This window comes from Salmo salar, chromosome 11 (genome assembly GCF_965601325.2).
Source record: "Salmo salar chromosome 11, fSalSal1, whole genome shotgun sequence".
NCBI lineage: Eukaryota > Metazoa > Chordata > Actinopteri > Salmoniformes > Salmonidae > Salmo > Salmo salar.
Window position 1 is genome coordinate 119,363,013 of NC_138301.1, and position 23,793 is coordinate 119,386,805.

Below are 23,793 nucleotides of genomic sequence, written 5' to 3' on the forward strand. Positions count from 1 at the left end.
TCCCTGTTACACCACAACCAGCACAGACTGTAATCTGATGGATACAGTTATCTAACTGCAAAGGAGCTTCCCAAACAGCCACCTTGCTGGTATCTCCTGTGTATTTGCATCTTACGCCGCAGGACACGGCCCCTCCCTGCGTTACGCCGCAGGACACGGCCCCTCCCTGCGTTACGCCGCAGGACACGGCCCCTCCCTGCGTTACGCCGCAGGACACGGCCCCTCCCTGCGTTACGCCGCAGGACACGGCCCCTCCCTGCGTTACGCCGCAGGACACGGCCCCTCCCTGCGTTACGCCGCAGGACACGGCCCCTCCCTGCGTTACGCCGCAGGACACGGCCCCTCCCTGCGTTACGCCGCAGGACACGGCCCCTCCCTGCGTTACGCCGCAGGACACGGCCCCTCCCTGCGTTACGCCGCAGGACACGGCCCCTCCCTGCGTTACGCCGCAGGACACGGCCCTTCCCAGCGTTACGCCGCAGGACACGGCCCTTCCCAGCGTTACGCCGCAGGACACGGCCCTTCCCAGCGTTACGCCGCAGGACACGGCCCTTCCCAGCGTTACGCCGCAGGACACGGCCCTTCCCAGCGTCACGCCGCAGGACACGGCCCTCCCCGCGTCACGCCGCAGGACACGGCCCTCCCCGCGTCACGCCGCAGGACACGGCCCTCCCCGCGTCACGCCGCAGGACACGGCCCTCCCCGCGTCACGCCGCAGGACACGGCCCTCCCCGCGTCACGCCGCAGGACACGGCCCTCCCCGCGTTACGCCGCAGGACACGGCCCTCCCCGCGTTACGCCGCAGCCCTCCCTGCGTTACGCCACAGACAGTGCAACATTAGGCATCAGATTACAGGAGAGAGACCCTTTCCAAAACAGCCACATAACCCTGACATGCTCACCAGACAGACGACTGGAAGGATTACAGTAAGATCACAGAAACCACAAAAATCTCTCACATGCGAACTACTCAAAATATAGTTTTTTACATGAGTAGGCTATTCCAACGCAGACACATTCTTAACTACAACAGGGTTAATATAGCCTAGACCAGCCAAGTAATACCAGAGAACAACTGGACTAGGTTAATGCTCCAAGGACAAAGTTACAGCAGTTTTCTGGAAGAAATAAAGAAAGAAAAAAATAATGGCCGTGTTGCTATGACAACGCCTGTTAATATTCAACTAGGAACAATAAATAACTCTGACTCTTTTGACCCCTGAAGAAGAAAAAACATCCTCCTTCAACACACTGCTAGGCTGCGTCCAATTGACAACCCTTTTGAACAGTGGCTACGGGCCCTGGTTACAATGAATAGGGATGCAGCTTTACTGTAGTGCTTACAGTCTGTCTCTGTGTCTGCGTGTCTGGAGTGTTGGACTGGCTAACAAAGAAAGGCGTTTTCAGTCCAGATCGTGAGCTTGTACTCTGTACTACTGAAACACACAGTGAGGTTGTCAAACACCAGCCTGTTAACTGCCTTAAAACCTACTCCCCCCCCCCCCACTCCATCTACTGCCCTCTCTCTCCCTCCCTCCCTCCCTGCCTCCCCCCCTCTCTCTCCCTCTCTCCCTCTCTCCCTGCCTCCCCCTCTTCCCCCCTCCCCTCTCGCTCCCTCTCCCTCCCTCCCCTCTCCCTGCCTCCCCCTCTTCCCCCCTCCCTCCCTCCCTGTCCCTCCCTCCCCCTCTCCCTCCCTGTCCCTCCCTCCCTCCCTCCCCCCCCCTGCCCTCTCCCTCCCTCCCTCCCCCCCCCTGCCCTCTCCCTCCCTCCCCTCTCTCCCTCTCTCCCGGATCTGCAGTCCCTGTTAACCTGGGTTGTGTTTGCTTAACAAGGTGTGCTTTAGAACACACAGAACCGGTTCCAGCCATCCCACCTCATTCCGCTCACTTCCTCTCTAATCCAGGTTTAGTAAGGCTACAGATCTCATCAACATGTTTTGCATAGCTATAAGTTCGATAGTTTACAGCCGTAGTATTACATTTTACATTTTAGTCATTTAGCAGACGCTCTAATCCAGAGCGACTAACAGTAGTGAATGCATACATTTCATTTAAAAAAAAATCCGTACTGGTCCCCCGTGGGAATCGAACTCACAACCTAAACACCATGCTCTACCAACTGAGCCACACGGTACGGAAGACCGCGGTTAAAACCCAGAGGGACCACCTTCTAAACGAGTCCCTACTAAAAAGAGATCTCTATCCCACGTTAGACACAGCCGACGTCAAGACATGACGACGACACGGACAATCCTTTACACGGAAATCAACCATTTCCTTATATTATCACGATCGTCAAGTCCAACCTATTCACGACGCCAGGACAGCGGAGTCAATCACCACCTTCCGGAGACACCTGAAACCCCACCTCTTTAAGGAATACCTGGGATAGGATAAAGTAATCCTTCTAACCCCCCCCCCCCCTTAAAAGATTTAGATGCACTTTTGTAAAGTGGTTGTTCCACTGGATATCATAAGGTGAATGCACCAATTTGTAAGTCGCTCTGGATAAGAGCGTCTGCTAAATGACTTAAATGTAAATGTAAAATGTGAATGGACTCTTACCACACTGTTCAATTTGTTAGGCAATACCTCCCGAACAATCTCTCACATACACCCACAGAGACAAAAAACAAACATAGCCAAACACGAAGGCCCTTAAATAGTCACGCCACCTGTTAATAAAACGAGACGTTCCCATGGATACCGTGGAAGTGCAACAGGTGACATACCAGAGAACGTTCAGTCGGACACAGAGGCTGCTCTATCAACCCAACTCTGAACTTTGGGGGTTAAAAAACTATTCCACCTTACGATGAGACTCAGTCATACACTTTTTGTTGTTGTTGTGTGCTCCTAATCAAATGTACACCATGATAACACTGGTGGGTGGGGTTTCTAGTCCAAATGGGACTGAAAGGAGCCTCTGTTCCCGGTTGTCAGGGGAAAACGGAAAAGAGAGTCCGTGACGTGACTTCCGCTTGTGGACGTTTCCAAGGGAGACGGTCCGTCTTAACTCCTCCTCCACCTTTACTGGATTGGTTGAACAGTGCAGAAGAGAACCTCCCTCGCCCGACATGGTTTTGTTGTTGTTCTTGTCAAGGCCAGTACGTAGAGTATCTCGTTTCAGATGTTTCTTTTACGCCTGCTATGTTTTTTGGTAAACAGCCAACCCAAGACCACCTCTGTGCACGAATCACAGAGAGATTCAATTATGGTTTTTATGAGACTGTGATGAATGAGTGTGATATGTTGGAATTCGGGAAAGTATTCAGACCCCTTCTCTTTTTCCCCATATTTTGTAACATTACAGCCTTATTCTAAAATGGATTAGATAAATTAAAAAACTCCTCAATCTACATGCAATACCCCATAACGACAAAGCAAAAACAGGAAATTTGTGTTAATTTATTAAAAAAAATGTAAAACAGAAATACCTTATTTACATAAGTACTCAGCCCCTTTGCAATGAGACTCTAAATTGAGTTCAGGTGCATCCTGTTTCCATTGATCATCCTTCAGATGTTTCTACAACTTGATTGGAGTCCAACTGTGGTAAATTCAATTGATTGGATATTATTTGGAAAGGCACACACCTGTCTATATAAGGTCCCACAGTTGACAGAGCATGTCATAGCAAAAACCAAGCCATGAGGTTGAAGGAATTGTCCGTAGAGCTCTGAGACAGGATTGTGTCAAAAAAAATGTTTTTGTTTTGTCATTATGGGGTATTGTGTGTACATTGATGAAAATTCATTTTAGAATAAGGCTGTAACGTAACAAAACGTCGAAAAAGGTCAAGGTGTACGATACTGTCGCCCGCATCACGTCTGTCCTGAGTGCCAGTATATTTGTGCTGTTTGACAATGACGGCAAAGGAATAGGCAAGAGCACAGACAGATCTGGGACCAGTCTACAGCACTCCTGTGGTAGGACAGAAAGAGCTGGTAAGTCAGCTGGGGGGGTCAATAGTTATGGAAAGGGGTGTGTGACTCACTTGTTCAAGGCTGTCATCCTCCGGCAGCGTCCCAGCGTCTCCATTACGGTTCATAAGGATTTCCATAGTGGCCGCTTTACTCAGCATACTATCTGTCCTACACCAGCGAGAGAGAGAGAGAAAAAACATGGAATTAGTCAAATCCAGAACACAATAACCACAGGCAGATTATGATGATGTCTATGTAAGGCCCGAGATGAGAAAACGACGCGTTTCGATAGACATGCGTTTTTTTCAAGGAGAATGTCTCACTCTCAGCATATGAAACAAGGCATTGTCATTCTGTGTATGTATATAAAAAGGCCACTGACAATGAGACCGGCTGTTCAAGTGGCCAAACATTCATTCAGCTCTATTGGACTACATTAAAAAGGGGTCTGTTAATGCCACGCACGCACGCACACACACACACCAGGGTTTCTGTTAGCTGGTAATCGCCGGCTATTGGCTGTAAAAAATAAAAAATAAATAAAATGTTAAAGTTGATACATAAAATTGATGCCGACCAAATTGACTGGGAGAAAAACAACGGTAGGCAGGTTCTCAGCGTGTCGCCCACCACTTTACAATGTGAGCTGGAGGCTGCATTTTCAAAAAACATACTGAAATGTTTTACTTCATATTATGAGGCATGTCTTACCTTGCTTGAAAATCTGACCTTGGAAAGGAGAAGGCAATTATGTTATGAAAGACGTAGGCAGTGCGCGAGTTTCCAGTTTGGGGGAAGTATAACGTTACAAGTGGTCCTAGCATTTCTACCACTCTTTGCATCAGTTCTGACTTTTTATAATGGGCATTTTTCTATGAACAGTTTCATTTCAATAATAGCGTTTTAGGTTTCTCAAAATCATTGTCACGTGGTTAATCATAAAAATCTTAATTAAAATTATTTAAAAGAAAATGTCTAAGTTAAAATTCAACTAAATGCGAGATGCACCAGCTTATGCCATTTGGACACATTCATAAAACATGATGATTAATGGCTAGAAGTGCCTAAATGAGGACTCAGATGGCCAATGCAGCCGTTGGCCAATAACTTCTATTGTCAACTAATTAAAATGCAAAGCAGACAACTAAAAATAAATAAAAAATAAACAGAAAATATCCGGATAAATTCTGGTTCTTTCAAATCACGTTCATCTCTCTACTCCGCCTGTCTGCCTCCCTTTTCTATTGGTCTATTTTTGACTTGAGCTATCACTAGTGAAGTGCAATATTGTATCAAATCAATCAAGTGGATCCATGAAGATGTCTCTAGAGAAAAACTAGCCTGTTTCCAGATGCTCAGACTTTCCTGCTCCAGTGAGCTTGGCACAGACAGCCGGGTTTTCTTTGCAAGGGGAAAAGTATTTTATGAAGCGTTTCCACTGGATATCAGATGATATTTTACTCTTTTCACATCGAGGCTTGGTGATTATCAAGGGGGAGATTGTTGGAAAGATTTTTTTCAAAATAGCCTAATAGTTCCTCACAGTAGGTCTATGATTCCCAACGCATACAGCGGGCCAGGCGGGCTACTTCTATTCATACAGCGGGCCAGGCGGGCTACTTCTATTCGTGCAGCGGGCCAGGCGGGCTACTTCTATTCGTGCAGCGGGCCAGGCGGGCTACTTCTATTCGTGCAGCGGGCCAGGCGGGCTACTTCTATTCGTGCAGCGGGCCAGGCGGGCTACTTCTATTCGTGCAGCGGGCCAGGCGGGCTACTTCTATTCGTGCAGCGGGCCAGGCGGGCTACTTCTATTCGTGCAGCGGGCCAGGCGGGCTACTTCTATTCGTGCAGCGGGCCAGGCGGGCTACTTCTATTCGTGCAGCGGGCCAGGCGGGCTACTTCTATTCGTGCAGCGGGCCAGGCGGGCTACTTCTATTCGTGCAGCGGGCCAGGCGGGCTACTTCTATTCGTACAGCGGGCCAGGCGGGCTACTTCTATGCATGCAGCGGGCCAGGTAGGCTACTTCTATGCGCGCAGCGGGCCAGGTAGGCTACTTCTATGCGCGCAGCGGGCCAGGTAGGCTACTTCTATGCGCGCAGCGGGCCAGGTAGGCTACTTCTATGCATGCAGCGGGCCAGGTAGGCTACTTCTATGCATGCAGCGGGCCAGGTAGGCTACTTCTATGCGCGCAGCGGGCCAGGTATGCTACTTCTATGCGCGCAGCGGGCCAGGTAGGCTACTTCTATGCATGCAGCGGGCCAGGTAGGCTACTTCTATGCATGCAGCGGGCCAGGTAGGCTACTTCTATGCGCGCAGCGGGCCAGGTAGACTACTTCTATGCGCGCAGCGGGCCAGGTAGGCTACTTCTATGCGCGCAGCGGGCCAGGTAGGCTACTTCTATGCGCGCAGCGGGCCAGGTAGGCTACTTCTATGCGCGCAGCGGGCCAGGTAGGCTACTTCTATGCGCGCAGCGGGCCAGGTAGGCTACTTCTATGCATGCAGCGGGCCAGGTAGGCTACTTCTATGCGCGCAGCGGGCCAGGTAGGCTACTTCTATGCATGCAGCGGGCCAGGTAGGCTACTTCTATGCGTGCTCAGGCTTGTGCTCTCTCTCCCTCTCAACATGAACAAGACAGAAACCAGACCTATGCTTGTTTCTCACACGGAGCACTAAACAACTCGTAAATTATGGTTATGAAATAAACCCAAACTTTCTTTCCCCTCACAAGTGTATTAGGTTGTGAACTCTACAAACAATGTTGCCACTGCGAGAATGAGAACTAGTAAATGACTGTAGGCCTAATTAGTAATACCAAATGTATGTAAACAAATGACGCAGATTAACGGTACATTTACTACTGGTGACATATGTAAACGGGGAACTGATCAAAATAAAAAATAAAAAGTCAAACAATGCACATGAAACAATGAATGTGGAAGAATTGGCTGAGCCCAGGCATTGTGGAGAGCTGAGCCCAGGCATTGTGGAGAGCTGAGCCCAGGCATTGTGGAGAGCTGAGCCCAGGCATTGTGGAGAGCTGAGCCCAGGCATTGTGGAGAGAGACGTGACTATAGCCTATATCTTCGCCACACACCCCTCCCCTTTGTTCACATCGTCTTCACATATTTTAGATGTTTTTCCACTGGACAGCCGCAACTCAAATCAACTAGGCCTTTTGCCACCGCTCACCGACAACGAAGGACTTCCTTCCTCTTTCTCCTGTTCTATTGGTTTACATATCAACTTCCTTCCTCTTTCTCCTGTTCTATTGGTTTACATATCAACTTCCTTCCTCTTTCTCCTGTTCTATTGGTTTACATATCAACTTCCTTCCTCTTTCTCCTGTTCTATTGGTTTACATATCAACTTCCTTCCTCTTTCTCCTGTTCTATTGGTTTACATATCAACTTCCTTCCTCTTTCTCCTGTTCTATTGGTTTACATATCAACTTCCTTCCTCTTTCTCCTGTTCTATTGGTTTACATATCAACTTCCTTCCTCTTTCTCCTGTTCTAGTGGTTTACATATCAACTTCCTTCCTCTTTCTCCTGTTCTATTGGTTTACATATCAACTTCCTTCCTCTTTCTCCTGTTCTAGTGGTTTACATATCAACTTCCTTCCTCTTTCTCCTGTTCTATTGGTTTACATATCAACTTCCTTCCTCTTTCTCCTGTTCTATTGGTTTACATATCAACTTTCTTCTTCCGTTGTCCAGAAGACAAAATGGACAATTCATATTAGCAACTCTTCCTAGTTGTTGCATCTTTAGATTCACCCTTGTTTCTAAAAATGACTATTCCCCCCACATCTCTGTCATATACTCTGGCGTTAGGTGTTTAAAATGGGTGTTGTTTTCCCCTTTTCTCCCCACGAATAACAGTTTGGTAAATGTTTGGAAATGAAGTGTTACTGGCTGCTTTATTACAGGAGTTGAACGTTCTGTTAAGGTGAATTAGCGTCATCTAAAATGTGACGCCTGTCATTCTGAACACCGTAGGCGGACGACCCCTAACGGGTCACACACCCCAATGCATATGTGTCTGGTAAATTAATAAAAAATGTCCCGGTCATGTTGTCCGCCGCCACATTTTCCTAACAGAAACGCTGACCCACTCAGCACACACACACACACACACACACACACACACACACACACACACACACACACACACACACACACACACCACTCAGCAGACGTAGACACACACACGCCACTCAGAACACACACACACACGCCACTCAGAACACACACACACACGCCACTCAGAACACACACACACACACACACCACTCAGAACACACACACACACACCACTCAGAACACACACACACACACCACTCAGAACACACACACACACACCACTCAGAACACACACACACACACACACACACACACCACTCAGAACACACACACACACCACTCAGAACACACACACACACACACACCACTCAGAACACACACACACACCACTCAGAACACACACACACACACCACTCAGAACACACACTCACCACATTTAATTAGCCTACTGAGAACATACGCATAACTCAGCCAACACTAATTAATTCTCTATTACTGAACGCTGATGAGATGAAGTGGTATGTAGACCACAATGGAGAGGAGTGTGTGTGTGTGTGTGTGTGTGTGTGTGTGTGTGTGTGTGTGTGTGTGTGTGTGTGTGTTGTTTGCTCAGGTTAATAAGGGTGAGGAGGTTAGAGGACAAACTGAAAGTTTATCAGGGTGGTCGGGACATTTTGTCAGCCGGCGATTTAAATAACTGGTCAGTCTCACTGTAATTGACCGCTAATTAACATAAAGACATTTAGTTTCTCCTGTCTTACACACAGCCTACAATCCACTAACGCTGAACTTTGGAACATCTACATATTTCAAAAGTCTAATAAATCTATTTAATATAACCTACAGCTTCACAAATCCATTATTTATTTTAGACAGGTCTAAAGAAACATGATATAAAGAAAATGTAGTCTATTTCAGAAGAACAGAATAGGATGCTCCGAGTTGTCCTTAGGTCCTGATCTGGCTATGTTATTTGTCACCTGTGCCGAATACAACAGGTGTAAACCTTACAGTGAAATGCTTACTTACAAGCCCTTAAACAACAATGCTTTAACTTTTTTAGGATGGGGGCAGCATTCGTAATTTTGGATGAAAAGCGTGCCCAAAGTAAACTGCCTGCTACTCAGGCCCAGAAGCTAGGATATGCATATTATTAGTATATTTCAATAGAAAACACTCTAAAGTTTCCAAAATGGTTAAAATAATGTCTTTGTATAACAGAACTGCAATGGCAGGCGAAAACCTGAGGAAAATCCATCCAGGAAGTGCTATTATTTTGAAATGGGTGTTTTTCCATTGAAAACCTATCCACCATATAAATGGTTATGGCACAGATTGCGTTCCCTATGGCTTCCACTAGCTGTGAACAGTCTTTAGACATTGTTTCAGGCCTTTACTCTGAAAAATGAGGGAGAATGAGCAGTTTCAATGAGAGGCCAGTGGAAAGTCCCCAACCTGTTTGGTGCGCAATCCCGAGAATGTGCCTTTCGTTGTTTTTCTTTTATATTGACGACGCTATTGCCCGGTTGAAATATTATCAATTATTTAGGCTAAAAACAACCTGAGGATTGATTATAAACATCAATTGACATGTTTCTACAAACTTTAAGGATACTATTTGGAATTTTCGTCTGTCCGTTGTGACCGCATTTGAGCCATTGGATTACTGAACAAAACGCGCCAACAAAATTGAGGTTTTTGGATATAAAGAGGGACTTTATCGAACAAAACAAACATTTATTGTGTAACCGGGAGTCTTGTGAGTGTAATCATACGAAGATCAAAGGTAAGTGATACATTTTATTGCTATTTCTGACTTTCGTGACTAATCTACTTGGCTGCTAACTGCTTGTAATGTTTTGTCTGCTGAGCGCTGTTCTCAGATAATCACATGGTTTGCTTTCGCCGTAAAGCCTTTTTGAAATCTGACACGGCGGCTGGATTAACAAGTTAAGCTTTATTTTTATGTATTGCACTTGTGATTTCATGAAAGTTAAATATTTATAGTAATTTAATTTGAATTTGTCGCTCTGCAATTTCACCGTAAGTTGTCGAGGTAGGACGCTAGTGTCGGCAGCAGTAAAATAACAAGAGCGGCTATATACAAGGTATTACGGTACAGAGTTAATGTGGAGGCTATATACAGGGGGTACCGGTACAGAGTCAATGTGGAGGCTATATACAGGGTGTTACGGTACAGAGTCAATGTGGAGGCTATATACAGGGGGTACCGGTACAGAGTCAATGTGCGGGGGCACCGGTCAGTTGAGGTAATATGTACATGTACAGTAGGTAGAGTTAAAGTGACTAATGCATAGATAATAAACAGAGAGTAGCAGCATCGTAAAAGAGGGGTCTGGGTAGACCAGATTTGCTTAGAATTCCCGTGGCATTAATTATATTATTTAATAGTAAGAATAATACAATTGAACATAGCTGAATAAAATAGAAAGGATATTTTCTTTCCCCAAAACAATTTGAGGGAGTGCGCACATGCGGCGGCTATTCTGTCTTGAGCAGTTAACAAAGAAACCGGTCCATCTATATATGCTTCATTTAGAATAATTAATGTAACTTTAGTTGTGATACAAACGTTGGGGGGGGCGATATGTTTTGGATTTATAATATACTCTACGGCCGCATAAATGGGACGAATGACGATTTGAAGAAAAATAAAAAAAAAAGTTATGTAAGGGAAGCATTATGCTGTTTCTTGATCACACTTCATCAGTCTCTCTCATTCACAATTTGACAAGCACTTGATAATATTCTCAGGCAGCATTTTCTATTTAATCTGACCTTTAGCCTACTAATATGCGTGGAAACATTTTTATTTTTATTTATTTAGAACGGCCCAGAAACATTTTTTAAAATACATCCATAGCCTGCAAATAGTGAATGGAGTTTACCTGCCGTTACTGTTTTAATATGCAGGTGGGCTACACCGGTTGGAAAGCGGATAAATGTGTTTAATTTTTAACAATTTAGCAATAAATCTAGGAGGAGGAAGTCTGGAATCCACTTTAAATAGTGGACAGTCAAAACTCTGTTTTCACACAATGCCGGGACTTATAAGAAGACGTTTCACTAGGCTCTGTAGGCTATGGTCTCTCCAGACACACCAGGGGTTCTGAGACTATAGGCTACATTTAGAGTTATTGGGACACTTTAGTTGTAATACAAACTTTAGCAAAACATATCGGCTTCTGGGCTAGGCTACGTGATGCTCGCGACTATGATTTGAAAAGGAGTCGCAAACAAAAAAGGCACGAACGGTTTCTTGTCTCAGACTGCAAACGCTGGGCATCATTCACAAGTCATAATACATCATGCACAAGTGATAATATTGGCAACAATTAGACTGTTCTCTATACTTTATTAAATAATGTGTGAAAGTAGGACTTTTTTTGTCTGTAATAAAGCCCTTTTGTGAGGAAAAACTAATTCTGATTGGCTGGGCCTGGCTCCCAAGTGTGTGGGCCTATGCCCTCCCAGGCCCACCCATGGCTGCACCCCGGGCCCAGTCATGTGAAATCTCCCGTTAGAATGTATCACATTCTTTGTTGGGGGGATAATCTAATCTTCCTGCTGCTCTATAACAACAATGCTCAATTGCGCTCCTACAGTAGCAAAAGCGCTTGCTAGCAGTGTTTCTGTACTTTACACTGTACATGTGGTGGCAGAGTTTGCAAAACATATGCCCCCCCATTGAATACAAATCGGGTATCATTATGCCAGGTAGGCCTTCTTTGCTGTCAACACTTAAATTGAGAAGTTAGTTTGGGGAAAGCCTTTACTGTTTTGGCATTCATTGAATTTGATCAGTTTTCGATTATAAAAACAGATAGATAAAAATGATTGCATGAAAAACCCCACACAGAAACCTATTTAAAAAAACAGCAAGAAAAATGGATTTGGCCAAATTGACTGTTGAAAATCTAACAAAATAACACCCTTCTTTAGATTGGAAGGAAAAACTAAAGCCTTTGATTGTTTGCACAATGTTAATATGATATTGCCAAGTTAAAATGCTATGTGTGTATGAAGGGTAGATCATTATAGGACACTGGCTCCTTGCTCAGCCCGCAAATTAAAGATAAAATGATCCACTATGTCTGTCTCTCTACTGGCTGTGTCGGGCAGGACACCAAGCTCCCTTGACATTACCAGTAATGTTACCAGGGGGGCCCCGTTCAGTAAGCTACCGGTAATGTTACCATGGTAACATTCAGTAGACTACCGGTAATGTTACCATGGTTACGTTCAGTAGGCTACCGGTAATGCTACCATGGTTACATTCAGTAGACTACCGGTAATGTTACCAGGGGGGCCCCGTTCAGTAAGCTACCGGTAATGTTACCATGGTAACATTCAGTAGACTACCAGTAATGTTACCATGGTAACATTCAGTAGGCTACCGGTAATGCTACCATGGTTACATTCAGTAGACTACCGGTAATGTTACCATGGTTACATTCAGTAGACTACCGGTAATGTTACCATGGTTACATTCAGTAGACTACCGGTAATGTTACCATGGTTACATTCAGTAGACTACCGGTAATGTTACCATGGTTACGTTCAGTAGACTACCGGTAATGTTACCATGGTTACGTTCAGTAGACTACCAGTAATGTTACCATGGTTACGTTCAGTAGACTACCAGTAATGTTACCATGGTTACATTCAGTAGACTACCAGTAATGTTACCATGGTTACATTCAGTAGACTACCGGTAATGTTACCATGGTTACGTTCAGTAGACTACCAGTAATGTTACCATGGTTACATTCAGTAGACTACCAGTAATGTTACCATGGTAACATTCAGTAGACTACCGGTAATGTTACCATGGTTACGTTCAGTAGACTACCAGTAATGTTACCATGGTTACATTCAGTAGACTACCAGTAATGTTACCATGGTAACATTCAGTAGACTACCGGTAATATTACCATGGTAACATTCAGTAGACTACCGGTAATGTTACCATGGTAACATTCAGTAGACTACTGGTAATGTTACCATGGTTACGTTCAGTAGACTACCGGTAATGTTACCATGGTTACATTCAGTAGACTACCAGTAATGTTACCATGGTAACATTCAGTAGACTACCGGTAATATTACCATGGTAACATTCAGTAGACTACCGGTAATGTTACCATGGTAACATTCAGTAGACTACCAGTAATGTTACCATGGTTACGTTCAGTAGACTACCAGTAATGTTACCATGGTTACGTTCAGTTGAGTTGAAAAACATTCTTGAATGTTGCAGATAGTATATTTCTAAATGTTAATTAAGGAATCATTAAAATATGTAAAAAGTTCCAAAACGTTGAGTCCAGATGAACGCGCTAGAGTTAGCTAATGAGGTAACGTGACTGCTAATGAGGTAACGTGACTGAACAAGGTGTAGCTTAAAAACAAATGGTTAACGGTCCGGTCTGCAAGTAGCCTAGTTTTAGAACGGCCCCCTTGCGATATGCTTTATGAATGGAAAAATGCGGCTTGCAAGATAGAAAGCAAAAAATAAAAAAAAACACAAAAAAAAAATAAACGTTTGTCTTTTGAACGGTAGCCTAAGGGCTAGAATCAAGACATTTTCTCTGAGGAAAGAGCTACATTGGACCTGTATATGAAATGGGAGGGTTGAGGGAGACAGTGTAGGCCTAGGGCGGGAACCAACCCCCTGGCCTGGACACTAATTACATAGCCTGGTTTATGACTCCACTGATGGCTTAAAAGAAAGAAAAGACCAAGCACTCAGACTGTAGTCAGTTCAGCCAGTGGACAGATCGAGGAGTGGCTGTTTTTCTTATTTAGTCATTGCTTCATTGCCGTCGGTTGGTTAGTTGGTTGCAGCCTGTGTGGTCATTTTTAGTTGGATGAAATAGGCCAAATAGGGTTATTACGCATTATAATGTAAGGACACAAAAAGACACAGTGATGTATTCACTGTAGCAGACAGACAGACGCAGGCAGACAGGCAGGCAGGCAGGCAGACAGACAGACAGACAGACAGACAGACAGACAGACAGGGAGGCAGGCAGGCAGGCAGGGAGGCAGGGAGGCAGGCAGACAGACAGACAGGCAGGCAGGCAGGCAGGGAGGCAGACAGACAGGCAGGCAGACAGGCAGGCAGGGAGGCAGACAGGCAGACAGACGCAGACAGACGCAGACAGACGCAGACAGACAGGCAGGCAGGGAGCTGCTGGTAAAAAGAGCAACGTGGCGATATGGCCATGAGCCAAACACTGATCCAGGCCAGGGGTGCATTCATTAGTACCACACTGTTGCAAAACATTTGCTTTTGTTTTGGTTTCTAGTGAATACCACCCCAGGCCTGCCTGACGACATGTCTAATAGAATCATTTTAAAAAAACGAACAGAACCTTTTCTGATCTTTTCAAACGACCCGACAAAAAGTCCTACTTAGTGTGGAATAAAAATCGACAGAAACAATTAGGCAATACAAAAGGAGACACGGAGAGAGAGAGAGAGAGAGAGAGAGAGAGTGGGGGGGGGGGGAAAGAGAGGGGAGGGAGACACAGAGCGAGAGAGAAGAGTGGCTCTCTTACAGAAAACAGAAGATAGCCTAGTTGTCCCCTTTTCAGCAAGGCTGTTTCTGTCCCGTCACTATGACAACCGCGAGGAACACTCCATGTCTCAGGAGGACTAATGTGCAGCTGATAAACAATCTCAATAATAAAAACACTCGTTATTCCACTGTGCATGAGATTACCATCAATGGTGGGACAGAAAAAAACGATTGAATAGCCAAGTCCTACTCTTTAACGGACAGGGCTGGTGTATGTAGATATACGGTTTGAGCTTTAAAAAATGTTTTATTTTAAAAAGAGGCAATCTGCAGTTGTTACTGACTTCAGATCAGTTTGTATTTAACGAGGCAATCTATTTTTGGACTTATAAATTAATGATATGTAAACATTGATTGTTGAAGAATATAACTTATAAATGTCTCAGGAGTTTAGTTCAACTGTCATTTACCATCAGAACCCAAAATATAAACTTTTACTGTAAACCAATTTTTTTTTTAAACAATATATAGCCTCAAAACATGGTTAAAACTACACAATTTGAGATCATGGTTGGTCAGTCCTTGAATCCATAGCGCCGTCTATGAATTTGAGAGTGGTTACATTTCTTCAGCCCCGTCGCTCAGCTTTTATACACGAAACGGGCATGGAGAACGCTTTGTTGTTATCGTTTCAACTGCCGACTGGCCACTTTTAAGAAAACCACTTGTGATTAAGAGAGACGAGATAGGTTACACCTAGGCATCATTGTAGTGAATCGCAAGAAAAAAACGGAACAATCAAAATCATTTGTCATTGGTCGCTACAGGTAACTGCCAAAATAAAGGAAACACCAACACAGTGTTTTAATAGGGCGTTGGGGCCACCACGAGCCACCAGAACAGCTTCAATGTGTCTTGGAATACATTCTACAAGAGTCTGGAACTCTATTGGAGGGATGTGACACCGTTCTTCCACGAGAAATTCCATCATTTGGTGTTTTGTTGACGGAAAACAGAGTCTTGGGTTCCGCTACAGAATCTCCCATTACTGTTCAGTTGGGTTGAGATCTGGTGACTGACTCTTTCAAAATCACAGATCAATTCTTCTAGCCATGGTAGCTAAAATAATGAGCAACTGGGCTTTTTTTTTAATATATATATAACCCTAAGCATGATGGGATTTTAACTGCTTAATTAACTCAGGAACTACACCTGTGTGGAAGCACCTGCTTTCAATATACTTTATCATTTACTTAAGGGTTTTGTTTATTTTGGCAGTTACCTGTAGTTAGTAATGCAGTCGTACAGGGCCCCACATTAACGCTTGTCCTCCTCTGGAACAAGTAAACAAAAAAAAAAAGGTTTTAAAAATAGTACGACAACAAGAAGAGATTTAATTTGTCTGAATGGATAAGTCACCACTGCCTAGTGGAGGAATTTAGGAAATGGTTGAAGGGAATGCTGGGAGATTTGGCGTCACCTTTGACCTTTTTAAACGTGTTGGCTGGAGTTTTACTGTTCTCTATTGCCATGGTAGGAGAGTTGTGACAGGTCGAGTGGGACTCTGGCAAATAGTATATATTAAATCACAATTTCAATCAATTACTCTGATCAGAATTGGATCAGAAAGACCAACATTGGAATAATATTAAGATGTATTTGTCATGTAGATAAATAAGCCTCCATGTCATAGTGTAGGTGATATACACAATGGTTACATCCTCCATGTCAAAGTGTAGGTGATATACACAATGGTTACATCCTACATGTCATAGTGTAGGTGATATACACAATGGTTACATCCTACATGTCATAGTGTAGGTGATATACACAATGGTTACATCCTACATGTCATAGTGTAGGTGATAGCTGACATAAGGGAGGCGCCAGAAATATGTAACCAAACTTTAATGAGACTTTTAATTACATAAATCTAGGTTAAAAATGCCAGACATGTTTGACGAATATAAGGAAGGATGATTAACATTCACGTCTGAAGGCTTTGATTCTGTCAACGAGGCACGGTTTGATCAAATGGTCACACGACGGGAGAGTGAAGGGCCAGCGTCTGTTACGCAACGCACATCACTCACCATATAACCGTTTACAACCTGGACGTTTTATGTCATTTTTAAAGAAGCAATGTCTTACCTTCTTTCAAAGTAGCCTAGCCTAGCCTAGCCAACATAGATTCATAGGTATGTTGATGGAATCATTCTATAAAACACTTAATATAACATTGAAACTGTCACATCAAACCACTGGCATGTGCGGTGTGTTTTTGACAACAGTGTTTTCCCGCTAATTACATTTTGGAACATTTACGAATAGCCACCGGCCATGTGAAGAAATAACAAAAATGACAAACATTTTAAGCTAAACGGTCTGATCTGTTGCATCAGACTCATTAGAGCCCCACGGTGTCAAAATACCCATAAAACCTATTTCAGTCAAACAGGGAAATAGTTCCAATAGTTTTTCCTCTGGTGTAAAATGTTGATAACCATGTAAATCGCTCTAGGACAAGGTGACTTTCATCAATATATTTGACCAGTATAATCAATGCAATGACCAGTAGAAACTGCAGTCATTTTCATTATTCTTAGCAATGATTTAGGAATCCTTGTGAGTTTGTATTAGCTAGGTTGCTACTTGTTGTTCGCCTATTGAAATTGAACTTCAGTTCATGAAAATAAATAGCTAGCCAGCTACTTAACCCAGTTACCCAAAGCTAACGTTATAAAAGAGCCAGCGAGCTTCATTTGGCTAGTGAGGCTCGACCGGACCGGGTTATGTGTTGTGAAGCTAGCCACAATAAGGATTAGGCACAATAATGAAATTTGCAGTTTGCCTTCAAAAGAAAAGTGTCATTGACAGTGATGCAAATGAATAAAAATATAATTATACCATACCTTTATTTTGAAGGCTAACCACATAGTCCAGTATTGTGGCCTATCCTTATTGTGTCTAGCTTCACATAGATGGGTCTGACCACCATTAATCAAATAAGAACTGTCTTATAAATTAGGGCTATTTTAGATGATGACACCTAGCTAGATAGTTAGCTAGCTAACTATATAGCTACTGAAACAGATTGTCGTTTTGTTATGTTTTTGGGGAAGAACATTGTTTGCATCCATGAGCTAGCTAGCTTTTTTTTATGACTAGCACTGTAGGTGCGCGAGACAACTTTACCAGCATCATAACATACGTGTCGATGAATCGTTGTGACATATGAAATACGAGTGATGTAATAACTATGGAAAAAATGTGACGTACAGTCATAGTCAGGTCCTGATTGGTCAACAAGCTTATTTGACACGTCAAATAGTGTTATTTGACGTGTATATTTTTTGACACGCCTATTGCCATTTTTTTTATACATAACTCTAAGCATGATGGGATTTTAACTGCTTAATTCCATAGCAAAGACCCAAACGGCATTCCATAGCAAAGACCCAAACGGCATTCCATAGCAAAGACCCAAACGGCATTCCATAGCAAAGATCCAAACGGCATTCCATAGCAAAGACCCAAACGGCATTCCATAGCAGAGACCCAAACGGCATTCCATAGCAGAGACCCAAACGGCATTCCATAGCAGAGACCCAAACGGCATTCCATAGCAGAGACCCAAACGGCATTCCATAGCAGAGACCCAAACGGCATTCCATAGCAAAGACCCAAACGGCATTCCATAGCAAAGACCCAAACGGCATTCCATAGCAAAGACCCAAACGGCATTCCATAGCAGAGACCCAAACGGCATTCCATAGCAAAGACCCAAACGGCATTCCATAGCAGAGACCCAAACGGCATTCCATAGCAAAGACCCAAACGGCATTCCATAGCAAAGACCCAAACGGCATTCCATAGCAGAGACCCAAACGGCATTCCATAGCAAAGACCCAAACGGCATTCCATAGCAAAGACCCAAACGGCATTCCATAGCAGAGACCCAAACGGCATTCCATAGCAGAGACCCAAACGGCATTCCATAGCAAAGACCCAAAAGGCATTCCATAGCAGAGACCCAAACGGCATTCCATAGCATAGACCCAAACGGCATTCCATAGCAGAGACCCAAACGGCATTCCATAGCAGAGACCCAAACGGCATTCCATAGCAGAGACCCAAACGGCATTCCATAGCAAAGACCCAAACGGCATTCCATAGCAAAGACCCAAACGGCATTCCATAGCAAAGACCCAAACGGCATTCCATAGCAGAGACCCAAACGGCATTCCATAGCAAAGACCCAAACGGCATTCCATAGCAGAGACCCAAACGGCATTCCATAGCAAAGACCCAAACGGCATTCCATAGCAAAGACCCAAACGGCATTCCATAGCAGAGACCCAAACGGCATTCCATAGCAAAGACCCAAACGGCATTCCATAGCAAAGACCCAAACGGCATTCCATAGCAAAGACCCAAACGGCATTACATAGCAGAGACCCAAACGGCATTACATAGCAGAGACCCAAACGGCATTCCATAGGGATCCTGGTTGAGAATGAAACGACTGAACAAACGAACAACGAAACCGTACAGGAAGTGAAAGAAATAGGTTTTGATTATGTTTTACTGGCAATGGGGACCTACGTAAAAGCCAACAAAATAACGCTTTGGTCAGTGTGGTGTGTGTGTGTGTAACCTTTATTTAACTAGGCAAGAACAAATTCTTATTTACAATGGACGGCCTGCCCCAGACGACATTGGGCCAATTGGGCGCCGCCCTATGGGACTCGCGCCACCCTATGGGACTCGCGCCGCCCTATGGGACTCGCGCCGCCCTATGGGACTCGCGCCGCCCTATGGGACTCGCGCCGCCCTATGGGACTCGCGCCGCCCTATGGGACTCGCGCCGCCCTATGGGACTCCCAATCATGGCTGGATGTGATATCACCGCTGTGATACAGCCTGGAATGGAACCAGGGTGTCTGTAGTGACGCCTCTAGCACTGAGATGTAGTGCCTTAGACCGCTGCGTCCATGCGAGTGTGTTAACTATTTAACTGTACTAGAATGCTTAAAAAGGCCGCTAACATTTTAAACATCGGTATTGGGGAAAATATCGATGTCGGACAAAAATGTCATATCAGTACATCACAAGTTAATATTTATGTTCAGTATCTATGGTTCAGTTCAGCACAAAGTTCAAGTTCATTTATATTGGATATTTGGTTCTCTCGTCAGTAGCTATTGAACCAAGTATGCCATGACAATAAAAATGGTATTCTGAATCAGGGGAGGATGGAGAACAATCAACACATTGAGTGTGAACTTAGTATTTGGGTTTCAATATTTAAAAAAAAATCTAATTCACAGACAAAAAGTGTTTATTGTTCTCCAACCTCCCCTGATTCATTGTAAACGCATGCTTGGTTCAATAGCTATTGACGACAGAACCGAATATCCGTAATGAAACTAACTTTACCTTGGTGCTGAACCAAACCACATACCTACTGGCCCTCTAAAAAGTCGGGTAAACAAATCTTTCCTGTGGATATTTCGTCTCAAATTTCGAACAGCTAAAGAACTAACCACATCAACAACCTGTAGAGTAATTGTAAATGTAATTTATTCAACATTATGGCTTGTAATGATCATTTAGGTCCCGTGTGGTTCAGTTGGTAGAGCATGGTGTTTGCAACGCCAGGGTTGTGGGTTCGATTCCCACGGGGGACCAGTACGGAGAAGAAAAAAAATGTATGAAATGTATGCATTCACTACTGTAAGTCGCTCTGGATAAGAGCATCTGCTAAATTACAAAATTTTTTAATTTACACGATTTTGCAGCCATTCGTTTCAGGCTGCATATACTAATGAATTGCGTTTTTGCGCCTGATTAAATCAGTCCAAACTGGCAGCAGCAGACAGACAGGTGCAGCGCAGGTGAATTTCAACAGGTAACGTTTGCAGCGGTGACATGCAGACTACGGACTGGGCGATTCTAGCGTATTACCGGAAAAATAAAAGCTTTCTACAAGTTCTTTAGCTAGCTATAAAAGCTAATGTTATAAAATGTCTAAGGAAATGAGTTAGCTACCAAAAGACAGCTGACATCTCGAAAAATGAACTTGCGTCGTAGGCTATAACGTCGTTGAAGTCAATGAATAACCAAGGTCCGGTTTTGGAAACAGGTCGGTAAAACGGCCTGGATAACTACAATTAGCTACCCAGCTAACGTTACCTAACCTAGATCAGCATCTATACACAGTTGTCTTGACAAACCAGCTAACTAGCTACTTTTCAAATGTGTCCCCCCCAAAAAAACAGAGGTTGTAATGGTTCTTTACCTGTTGGAGCTTTTGTCTTGAATGAGCTATTCAGGCAAGCTAGCTATCTGGCTAACGTCGGTGTTTTCCACTTCATACACGACTTCCGTCGATATACCGTATCGGTTCAGTCGTGGAAAAATGACACGATCAGAATGAATTTCATAAACCGATGACAGATTCGTCTGGTTTTTTTCAGTGTTGTCTTAATGACATGGCTGATGACTCTCCGGCGTGTTGTTTGTAACAGAGATCCCAGCCCCGCTTTTTCCCAGGCTAGGAATGCCTCCCGGAAATGACGACATTTCAGCACCTTTTTTCTTCTGGACAGCGTGGTGCGCGTTCACGGACTACTATGTGCGTGACACTTTGATTATTCTGTGAATTGAACAGCTAGAGGGGGGGGGGGGGGGCACTGCAGTTCGTGTTTTTGAGAGAACTGGGACTATAATACATCTAATTCAGTCAAACGAGAGGAGATGACTGATTGTTGGCTACAGTATACAGAGACAGAAAAACAAAGAAACAAGCACACAACAGAGACACTTTAGACAGGCAGCCTAATTCGGATCTTTAAATTTTTGTTTTTTATTACTAATCAGATCAGCTCTGAAAAAGATCTGATGTGAAAAGTTCTGTTGTGATTGGTCAAAAGACCAAGTGGGGGGGGGGAAAAAATCCAAATTGAGCTCCCTGTCTAGACACAGATAGGCAGACAGAAATACACACCCGAAAGAGAGTAGACTACATGTATAGTTTTGGTCAGTGGGTGTCAGTGTTACTTTAGAAATAAGGTAGTAGGCAATCATAGCCATAAATGACTGTTGATCTCTCTCTCTCTCTCTCTTTCTCTCTTTCTCTCCCTCTCTCCCCCTCTCTCCCCCTCTCTCCCCCTCTCTCCCTCTCTCCCTCTCTCCCTCTCTCTCTCTCTCTCTCTTTCTCTCCCCCTCTCTCCCTCTCCCTCTCTCTCTCTCTCTCTCTCTCTTTCTCTCCCTCTCTCCCTCTCTCCCTCTCTCCCCCTCTCTCCCTCTCTCCCTCTCTCCCTCTCTCCCTCTCTCCCCCTCTCTCCCTCTCTCCCTCTCTCTCCCTCTCTCTCTCTCTCTCCCCCTCTCCCCCTCTCTCCCTCTCTCCCTCTCCCTCTCTCTCTCTCTCTCTCTCTCTCTCTCTGTGTGTGTGTCTGATGGAGTCCATTAATAAAATGTTTTGCTATTCTTAAAATCAGTGAATACAGTTAAAACTGAAACAGGGTGACTAATCCTGCTACTCATCCAAGTCCAGTGGGGTAAATCTGCCATGCCGACTCACCTGGGTAGAGTGAGATTATAAAAATGAAATCCAAACATCAGATAGGAACACTAATATCCTCTAAATGTTATTATTTGCTGATGTGTGCTTTCCGAGTGTTTTTGAGCAGTGGTTGATATGACCGCAACCATGACTACCCATCTGACTATGGTTGCCCTCTCACGGTCCTTACGGTAAGGAAAGTGATTCAGGATTAAGTCAAAACAGACCCTGAAGATGATTGGTTGGAAAAACAGGAAGTGCTGAATTGGCTGGATCCTTGATGACACCTGGGCCTTTTATCAATTGGAATGCTCAGCTCCAGCGTCCTTTTTCCTCAAACTTCTCTGTCCTCCTTTTTAAAACGGTCAAAGGTAATCTCGGAGAGGGAAAGTGGATGAAAATGCACTTGTATGAAATGAGACTCTCCTCCACTAGCACCTCATCAAATTACATTTACAGGGTGGAATCTCAAAATAAAGTGATTAAAAAAAACGAATGTAATTAGTTGTGCAAGACATTTTATATATAAAATAATAAGTAGGATATCTTTTTTTTTTTTTTTTTTACCTGCATGGTTTTCTACTCCGACAGTAAAACACACTCTTCGAAAAAAAAGGTTCCTTTATAGATCTGAAAAGGGTTCTATCGCTTGCTTCATATATAGAACCCTTTTATAGAGTTCTCTGATTAGAACCATTGAGGTTCTTCTTCACTGAACCCAAATGGTTCCATATGGAACCCTGCCTGGTGCCATTTATGATTTATTAAATAGTAATATTTTTTTTACAAAGAATATAATTTAACAAACCAATTAAATAATGGACTAAAGAATACCAGTATAGTTTTTAGAAGTTGTCATTATATGTAAATGTAACAGTGTAGGTTCCGTCCCTCTCTTCGCCCCAACCTGGACTCGAACCAGGGACCCTTGCACACATCAACAACTGACGCGCGCACCACCGCTAACTAACTAGCCATTTCACATCGGTTACACTTACCCCCCCTTTGACCTCCTCCTTTTCCGCAGCAACCAATGATCCGGGTCAACAGCACCAATGTAACAGTGTAGGTTCCATCCCTCTCTTCGCCCCAACCTGGGCTCGAACCAGGGACCCTTGCACACATCAACAACTGACACCCACGAAGCATCGTTACCCATCGCGCCACAAAAGCCGCGGCCCTTGCAACGCAAGGGGAAACCCTACTTCAAGTCTCAGAGCGAGTGACGTCACTGATTGAAACGCTATTAGCGCGCACCACCGCTAACTAACTAGCCATTTCACATCGGTTACATAAACATAGTAAGGAAATGTACAGTGGAGGTCAGGGAGGCATCTCTTTGTTTCAATGATGGCCCACGTCAACTCTGGCTGACTTCTTTACAATACACTAAAGTACAGCTTTGTCCATTTTAGTTACAGTGAACAACCAAAAAAAAAGTGTGTTCTGCTCCGTTCTCAACCCCTCCTAACAGTATCCCTCACACATACAGTTGAGACGAGTACAGGTTCAAGCTCCATGAAGCGCCCCTGGATAGAGAGCATGTTATATAGATTAAGGGCCTTGCTCAAGAGCCTAACGGTAAGGGGAATGTTTTGAGGAATGTGAACTCAGCAGCCATTCAGTTGTCAGATCAATTCCACCCCTTTTTTTTCCTTCTTTTGTTTCAGCACCCG

At 44.1% G+C, this 23,793-nt stretch overlaps 1 protein-coding gene across 10 annotated transcripts in view; it reads right to left on the reverse strand.

Annotated features, from left to right (window-relative positions):
* Positions 1-21,130, reverse strand: part of arfip2b (ARF interacting protein 2b) — a 67,597-nt gene extending 46,467 nt beyond the window's left edge. For 6 of the 10 annotated variants that reach the window (XM_014129789.3, XM_014129787.3, XM_014129788.3 and 3 more), the window contains exons 1-2: positions 20,852-21,130; positions 3,997-4,093 (exon numbers count right to left, since the gene is read on the reverse strand). In XM_014129789.3, the coding sequence (XP_013985264.1) occupies positions 3,997-4,083 (87 nt within the window). In that variant the 5' untranslated portion in view covers positions 4,084-4,093; positions 20,852-21,130. Of the gene's footprint in view, positions 1-3,996; positions 4,094-15,832; positions 15,885-20,851 lie in introns of all 10 variants that reach the window. The other 4 variants (XM_045690240.2, XM_045690239.2, XM_045690238.2 and 1 more) reach the window with 2 other exon arrangements.
* Between the last annotated feature and the right edge of the window lie 2,663 nt (positions 21,131-23,793).